Source organism: Sprattus sprattus (assembly GCF_963457725.1).
Source record: "Sprattus sprattus genome assembly, chromosome: 2".
Taxonomy (NCBI): domain Eukaryota; kingdom Metazoa; phylum Chordata; class Actinopteri; order Clupeiformes; family Clupeidae; genus Sprattus; species Sprattus sprattus.
In genome coordinates, this window is record NC_137921.1 from 11,172,028 (window position 1) to 11,180,990 (window position 8,963).

Genomic DNA, 8,963 nt, shown 5'->3' on the forward strand with positions numbered 1-8,963 from the left:
AATAATTTTTAACCTTGATGTCACTATATGAGAATTATCATGGCAATCATCATGACTCTGCATGCATTTGTGGGTACCTCTGTGCAATAGCTTACACAAAAAGACAAGAGTTACAGAAACACCATCCTTCAATTGTAGCTTTGTCTCCAGTCTAACATCAACAGAACCTTGTGTAGAACCTTTACTCTAAGTGCATGTAGACTTGAGTGGATGTGTAAAGAGACAAATCAGACATGAGATGGTTAACGACAGTCCTTCTATGGCTGCTTTTGGTTTAACTACCAAACTACATTTGCTGATCTGCACTTTAACTGCTAGTGTTATGTTCTGAGTGCCTTTCCTGCCCCTCAGTCTGAACCCCTATTCCCCTAATATGAAGTTTTAGTAGAACTTCTGTGATGTGCATTCTTTATTACATGAGTCAAGCCTACTACAAATGTAGGTTTACAGAAGCTGATTGTTAAGGAAAAGCTGAACATGGTTGGGGCTGATACAAGTGGCCAGTGCCTCTAAATGGAGGATGCTTTGGCCTCTCCTGTCTAAAAATGTGAAAATGGTCTTTATCTTTATTGCTGTGTAATAAGTCTTTCTGGCGAGATAAGATAGATTGGCAATATGACTAAATGAAGTCAATGATTTATTCAACTATTTATATTCTTTTTCATATAAACCAAAATATTTGTATATATTCTTTGTCATGTTGATGTAAAAGCATTATCACTTTCGCAAAATACTTTCATTTACTATTCCTATTTACTCATTCTTATTTATTTTGAAAGTCTGTGGAAATGCACTTGATGATTCAGGTTAAACTGTATTTGAAACCTAGCATGTAATTTTGTGAGCCCCAGACTTAAAAGTGCCAATGCTTTTCATTTGGTCTGCATTTCAAAGTAGCTTGATGATGTTTCAGTACTGCAGCAGTAGCCAACATTCAAAAAGCTCTGACTTTTCTGGTAAATTTAAGGAGTGAATCCTATTACCAAACGTTTTCACTTGTTTTACCACAATCATTGTTTTCTTGTCATTGAAAAGACAACATTAATATGTTGGCTTTTATTTAAAGATGTGATTGTAAATGTAAATTGATTTTTCACAATGGTTGAAATAAATAAATGAGATGGACTTAGCCTAGATGTGGTGTTATTTAAAGAAAATGTTGGTCACTCACTAATGGCACACAGTAGAAATACATATGACCAAGTCCAACGTGACTTTTCATAGCTTTAGATGCTCTTCGAGTCAGATATTAGAAAAACTGTAAACATTTCCGACACACATTAGCGCCACAATCACACTAGTAGTGTCAAAAGTGTAGATATAGAAGTGCGATTTCCCTCGTTTAATTATGAAGTCAAACTAAATGACGTCAAGTCTACGTATGGTATTGATCCAGCCATTCCCGGTTGAAAATACTTTGAACTCTTGATGTACATGTTTCTCAGTCAACCAATGAAAGTGTTTGTAGGACACACATAAATTTCGGCCATGTTGTGGTTTTAAATGAGGAAGAAGCGGGAGAGGTTATCGTCTTAGCAAGTTTATTCATAACATTTACTAATTTGGAGTAGCATCTATGTGATTTAAAAGTCATTGTATCGTGGTTGGAGTTAATATTTAAATTGGTAAAATAGTATTTTGAAAACATTAAAGCGTCGACGGAGCTAACGTGAGCGACACTCACTGTGTTAGCCTTCTTAGCGAGCTAGCTAACTAGCCAGCTAGTTCTACTAGCTGCTAGGATAGCATGCTGGCTAACTAAAGAGCTGGTTCTTGGCGAGGATAAAGATAATACCAACAAAGCTAGTTAGCAATTAAAGCTAGTGGTTACTTGCAGTGGCGTGCGAATGACGGAAACAACAATTGTGAGTTTGCGACTGCCTTGGCAGGCTAATTTGAAGCGGCACTAAGTTCTTTCAAGCCACGACTCGACTACAGTTAAACATGTTCAATAAATTCTACGAATGGATTGGTACAGGAATAGCTAATCTCCGTAACGGAGAGCCTGCCAATGAAATACCCGGCACCGCTGGAGTTTCTGAAGACAGTCCTCTCAGTAGAAAAAGGCCAAATGACTGGTAAGTAACGTTATATGAGTTAGCTAGCTAGTTTCCGAAGAAAAAAATGCATTTCCTATACTGTACTTGTGCAGTTGAGCTACACACGACTCTGTGAACACACTCACCAGCGTTGCAGCGTTCTAACACATCAACTAGTTGTAAAAGGTATTTACCGTTAGGGTAGCCTATAATAAGCGAAGTAAGCGCGAAAACTATTGCCTTGGCCAGGACACTTAAGTTATAACCCAACATGCGACTGAGTTCGTCGGCGTTGTTAGTAAGGGCGGCAAACCTAATTCACTCCTTCACTATGCCAAAGCAGAATTATTCGGATGACTTTGTCACATTGTCCGTTTAAAGCTATCAGAAGGCAGTTTCCTTCATGAACAGTAGGACTTGATGGAGTGTCTGCAGCCTTGTGTTTACAGAGTTCACAGCTTGGAGTCTATGCGTGGTATTTTAGATATCTGGAGGGTATTTCAAGTACGCCCAAACCTGGGTACATTTTCTCAGTAGTTCACTCTTCTTTAATAAGGTTACCACTCACTCTGCGTTAACGTACTCATGTTTGTCACTAAGCCTTGTACTTGGAACACCCCTCTCATGGAAACAGTCAGCTTCAACATACCATGGTCACCATATATACACATACATAAGTAGAAAATCGGGCACTGCAGAATCATAGTGTTATTCTCTGAATGTCTGGTGCGTTTGTGCCTCTGTGCAGAAGTACATAAATGTAGGCTTTTCCTTCGCTGTGTCATGATGAGTAAGGTGATTGTGTGTGTTTTGGACAGTATGGAGGATGGAGGAGCAGATGAAGAAAACAGGGCTGTTAAGAAGTTCCGTATGGGTAAGTTGTGTCTGCTGTCCCCATTACAAATGACACATTGGAGAAAAGTTAGCCAGCCATGACTCAGTTTCTCACTTGAAGTCTTTGTGCAGGAAACCTAGTCGACTCTGTCAAGAGCGCCGCAGAGGGGGTGAAGACCCATGGCTCCAGTGTGGCATCGTGGGTACGGAACAGCGTGAGCCCAAGCCTGAGGAATATGTTGCCACCACCCCCACCACCCACCATCCATTCTGCAGAGCCCACAGCCCCTGCATCTCCACCTGAAAGCACGGTTGGAACCAGATACTTGTTTTTGTTACTGGGGTTTGGAGAAGTGTCTTGCTGTACAGATAATTGTTCTTATACAGAATTTAGCTTTGGTTTGGTGTATGTGAACATATTTATTTTCTCCTTCTTTAGGAAACAAGTCCATGTTCCCCCAGTGAGACCTTTGGCAATAGAAATACTCTGACTGAATGGAAAGTCACTTCCAAAACAGGTAAGGTCATGTAGTTTACTGCAAAATCATTTAAACTTTTTGCCATTTTTAGTTCTTATAGTCATGTGTATTCAGTAAATTATGAGCGATCGATTCAAGTGACTTTGAATGTCTTGTGTTTTTAAAGTGTATTTGTGTGCAAATAATTAATGTCTGTGTTTGATGAACTAATGCACAATCCTACAAGTCACTCAAAATACCCCTTTTTGACATTTGGACTGTGTTATGTTATTGGTCATCATTGTGATTACTTTTTGCATGATGCCATACGTGTGTATATGTTTTTTTTTGCATGCTTTCTAATGCCATTCCTTACTGAATTTGAACATTTAGACTCCTTAAGGATAGAGAAGTCCATCACAATCTCTAAAGTGTGCAGGCGACAGGCCTGCATGATTCTGCCGACCCGCGAAGCACCAAAAACCAACGGGCACTCCCTATCACTACCTCCCCCCGCCATCATCCCCAAACCGTGCCCCTCTCCTCGCCTGGGCAGGCCCCTCAACCTGAGGCTACACAGATCACCCAGGTGTGTTACCTCTGCAAACACACACACACACACACACACACACACACACACACACATCTGCATTCCCGTGTCTGTGATCACACTCTGTGCAATCACTGACGGTTTCGTATGCATTTTTATTTCTTGTGCGTTTGCAGTGTGTCCACCAGCCCTGCGTCCAGTAGAGGAAACGCCTCCTACACCAGCATGTATGAAAAGACCTTCCCCATCCACACGGGGAGCCCCTCTTACGGCAGCCCCCGTCAACCCGTCCCTGCTCGCCCACGCTGCACAGCGCAAGAGGTCAGAGGTCACCTCACGGCTGTCAGATGCTGTACCTTACTTCAGATCACTACATTCCAGAAGATTCTCTGTTTTGGACTTGTGGATGTTGAGAGACTTATGCGATAACTAATGGGCCTTTCTATGCCACTGCCTGTGTGTTAACAGTCAGTTCGTGAGGAGGAGAAGGAGGTGTACAGACAGCTTCTGACCATGGTGTCGGGTGGACAGTCGTCCCCCTTCCTCAATGGCGGCTCACACGGTGGTCTTCGCTCTCAAAGGGACTTGTGAGTAAACTTTACTTCCCATGCCTAATCGCAGTACTAATCGCAGCTTTTGATTTGTTCATTTGATCTGCAAGTGTGCGCTTCTGTCTGAATTTGTTAAGCGGCAGTATAGCCTGGTATATTTTCCTCCTTAAATTCTGAAAGTATTTTATTTGTTCTACCATATTTTTCCTGTGCAAATGGTCTGTGCGTAGTTTGTAACTTCCACCACCTCTCCCAGCACCAGCTTCCTGATGTCGTCCCGGCGGCTGTTGCAGCGTGGGTCGTCGGCAGGCTCCGAGTCTCTGGAGCCCTACAGCGTCAGTGCCCCGCCCAGCCCGCGCCCCACCTCCAGCCAGGCATCCAGCCCCAGAGCGGTAGACGGCAAGGCCTGGTCACCAGAGCCAGAGCTGCTGCCCACCGCCAAGGGTCCGGCGCCTCTGCAGTCTGCCCCTTCGCCCGCTGCCCTGCTGGACACCTCCTCTCAGGACACACAGTCATCAGGTCTGTACCACACGGCAGTATACATGTATCACATTTGTGTGGCTAATTGGTAAAAAAAACCATGGAACCAGATACTTGTTTTTGTGACTGGGGTTTGGAGATGTGACTTTCATGATATAATGCTTGTGTGAGGTACCTCAGGTCAGCTTAGTGTGGTCCTCTTACATCAGGGCAAATGGCCTAATGCCTTTCCTCTATTGCTTCTGTGCAGCTCATGACTCAGTGATTTTTGTGAAGAAAAAGGAGGGCAAGAGACCCGAGAACTCCAGGTGAGCACCAGCGCTCCTAGTGACTTTACCATGTTTCTCTCGCCATCACTCCTGACTGCCATTGGAATCTCGCCTTTTGGCTGTAATTGGGTGCATTTACATCTTAATGTTCATGAATGTACACTGTCCCTCTTGATCAAATAAACAAATGATATTGTATTGTACTCGGTCATAACCACAGTGCCCCCCGTCTTTGCAGTGTACCCTGTTTCAAGGCTGAGCTCTGGATTAAAGAACTGTAAGTAATCTTCTCACAGAATAGTTTTTTGTCCCTCTGCTGAAAATCATTCCCAATTTTATCCAAGCATAGATGTTTAGGATCGGGTGATTTGCAGGTGCCCTTGCTAAAGCGTGCGCGTGTCTTTGCAGGACTAGTCTGTATGATTCTCGTGCCCGGGAGAGACGGAGGCTGATTGACGAACAGGAGGCTCTCGCCTCCCAGCTGTTACGACAGGTGAGCTGCCGTCACGTTGTTCTGAGACGCGCTCCGTCTCTCCTGTTCCCATCACGCTCTCCTTTCCTCACCTTTCATCTAACATGGCTACTCCCCTGTGCGCTTTAGCGGCTGTCAGAGGAGGGTCAGACGGGTGTGACCTCGTTTGAGCTGCAGTTGCGGGTCCCCCTGGAGAAGGAGGTGCCACTCGCTCCCATCATCACAGAGCCCACGCCGGCAGTGGTGGAGACTGAGTTTCCAGTGCTAACTGAGGTGTGTGTGTGTGTCACTTAAGGTTGTTCATAGAGCCAAAGGGGGTTGAACAGGGCACTTTATTTTTGATTTTTTTGGTCTGGATGCCAGTTTCTTTTTTGTTAATCTCTTGATCAGTCTCACTGTCTGGACTTAATGGAATCCCTTGCTCTGTATCCGTGTCCATGTGTAGGAGATGGATGGGGAGGTGGGCAGAGCTCTGAGAGGGGGAAATCAGGACGAGGTTCTGAGCGAAGGCTTCCGTCTCACCATCACCCGCAAAGACCTGCAGACACTCAGCCACCTCAACTGGCTCAACGACGAGGTGAGAGGATCGGAGGCTCCCTCCCACTGCTGTCACACAGGACCAGTAGCCACTTACCTGGGCTCACTGCTGTCACACAGGACCAGTAGCCACTTACCTGGGCTCACTAAGAACTTAACAACAGCTCTGATGTCTTGTGTCTCAAATTCAGGAGGGAAAAGTTGCATTGTAGTGTAGAATGCCGCTGTTTTAAATATCACCGCTTGCTTATTTTTTTCAGTGCAGTGTACTCTTCGTATTGCTGGTTTGGCCTCCCTTTGTCATTTTTCTGCTGTGTATGTGTTATGAATGTGTAATAGGCATTCTTTCATACCTCTCATGTTGATATTTTGGCTGTGGGTATGTGTTATGAATGTGTAATAGGCATTCTCTAATACCTCTTTCATGTTGATTTTTTTGCTTTTTGATACATTGAAATCGTTCCCCAAAAAACAGAGTTGTGCACAGGTTTAACAAATGGATTGGATATATTAGGATGCTTTACTTCACTTGGTGCCATCAGATTGCTCAATCTTGAGTGATTTTATTTTATTGTTTTATTTTTTTTAAAGTGTAAAAAGTAACAAAAGTCCTTTTTAAGTGTCTTAAGTCATTTCAAGTGACCTGTTTTGTCTTCCCCCTGCAGGTGATTAACTTCTACATGAACCTGCTGGTGGAGCGCAGCAAGCGGCCGGACCTGCCCTCCGCCTACACCTTCAACACGTTCTTCTTCCCCAAGCTGCGCAGCGCCGGGTTCTCAGCCGTGCGCCGCTGGACCAAGAAGGTGGACCTGTTCTCCCACGACATCCTGCTGGTGCCCGTCCACCTGGGGGTGCACTGGTGCCTCTCGGTGAGTAGCGGTCCTTCTCCGATCCGAGATGCAGGGAGCGACCTTGGTGTCGTCTGGCTCGCCTGCGCGGCAGACACGCCTCAGGGAACACAACAGAGTGACACTCATGCTGCATAGTTGGGTCGGGTGCGTGAGGAGCAGTGGGTCAAGGGTTGCGGCAACTGTTGCTGAGGCCTCTGATCTTGTGTTTATATGCTTTATTCCCAAGTTAAGTTTTTTTTTTTTTTTTTTTTTTTATCTTTTACGGTTTTCAGTCATTCCCAGTATTTCCATTGCTGTAAGGGAATTTGTGGTTTTACCCCTGCAAGCTGTCTTTTACATCCTGGTGAATATTTTTCTGGTACAATGAGAGAATACCAGGGAATCTTAATGTGCATTGTTTTCCTTTATCATAATAATATTATCGTTATTTAGTCAAGTCCATATCTGGCTTGTAACCTATTTTGGCTAAATTGGGCCGAGTTAGTGGGGTCCAGACAATTAGAGTATGATACTAGTAAAGTATGATCAATGGAGTCTTCTATTGGCTTATAACTTATGACATTTACTATGGTCTGAATGTTCTGATATGCTTTTCATCCTTGCAACTGTAGAGCATAATGTCAGTAAGTAGAGCATGAGGTCGTCAGTTGGGGCCAGTTTTGAGTTGGAAACCTGCTGAACGCTCATCAGAATAACATGAAGTTCATAACGCAGAAGGAGGAGCAAAGCGTCACACTGCAACTTCGATTTGCAAAGCGGATTAATTCTCTTTGTGTGTACTCCCGCAGGTGGTTGATTTCCGGAAAAGGATCGTCTTGTATTTTGATTCCATGGGTGGAAATGACGACGAAGCATGCAGAATATTGCTGTGAGTTACCCTGGCGTTCCCTCCTCCACTTCCCCTCAACTTTGATACCATTTAGAATTAGACTTCAATTAAAAATAAATATGAATAAATGACTAGTTTAAATAATAAGTTTAGCATGAGGCTGATGACCATGCTGTCCTTAATAGGAAATACCTGAAGCAAGAGAGTGAAGACAAAAGGGGGCAGCATCTGGACACTTCAGACTGGACCCTGCACAGTAAAAAAACAAACGTGAGCGTTAAGGCACAGGCACACCATTCCTCATGAAACAGTGTGGTTTTGTCCAGCAGAGGTTGTCCTGTCTCTTTGTCTGATCCAGGGTTTGGTTTTGCAGGAGATCCCTCAGCAAATGAATGGGAGTGACTGTGGGATGTTCACGTGTAAATACGCCGAGTACATCACCAAAGACAGGCCCATAACATTCACACAGGTAAGCATGCACTGTTCAGCCTAGTGGAGCTATTTAGTGCATGCAGTACGAGTTGGAATTTTGTTATTCAATGAACTGAAACGCCTTTTCTGTTGTTGTTCGCTGCCCTACAGAAACACATGCCCTACTTCAGGAGGAGAATGGTTTGGGAGATTTTGAACAGGAAACTGTTATAATAATAAAAAAAACTGACACTAGGTGATTTCATGGCACCTGTGCTCCTGTTCCTGACACCTGTTAAACTGCAGGCTTCGGTTTGGCCAGAGACGCCAGACACATTATGACCAGCACCCATCCCTGCCCCCTAGACGGGTCCGTTTGGACCTGGCACAAGCTTTTTTTTCTAGCTTCTGCGCGCCACAACAGGGGACACTGATTGGGACGGAACATTTTATCCCTCAGTGGCAAATGTTTATTCACTTGTCAAGTGTTGTGCTCACCTTTTGTACGTCGTCTCCTAATCTAGAAATGAGATGGCAGCTTTGAAGAATTTGGCAAGGGCCGAAAGCTGTTGACCCATTCTCTCCTGTATATATCCCTGCTGTGATACAGGGAAAACACTTTGTATCTTACCAGCCAGAATTCCAGGAGAAGAAATTGTGACCGTTTGTCACGTTATTTTCA

The 8,963-nt window shown here is 44.3% G+C and overlaps 1 protein-coding gene across 1 annotated transcript; it reads left to right on the plus strand.

Annotated features, from left to right (window-relative positions):
* Nucleotides 1–1,522: 1,522 nt before the first annotated feature.
* On the plus strand, nt 1,523–8,930 carry senp1 (SUMO specific peptidase 1). Its single transcript, XM_080833383.1, has 18 exons — nt 1,523–2,078; nt 2,858–2,913; nt 3,006–3,184; nt 3,313–3,391; nt 3,725–3,920; nt 4,058–4,202; nt 4,350–4,468; nt 4,689–4,951; nt 5,163–5,220; nt 5,420–5,458; nt 5,590–5,674; nt 5,783–5,926; nt 6,099–6,230; nt 6,856–7,059; nt 7,830–7,909; nt 8,056–8,140; nt 8,244–8,339; nt 8,453–8,930. The coding sequence occupies exons 1-18, from the start codon at nt 1,945–1,947 to the stop codon at nt 8,513–8,515; spliced, it is 2,157 nt and encodes a 718-aa protein (XP_080689509.1). The 5' UTR covers nt 1,523–1,944; the 3' UTR covers nt 8,516–8,930.
* The last annotated feature ends 33 nt before the right edge of the window (nt 8,931–8,963 follow it).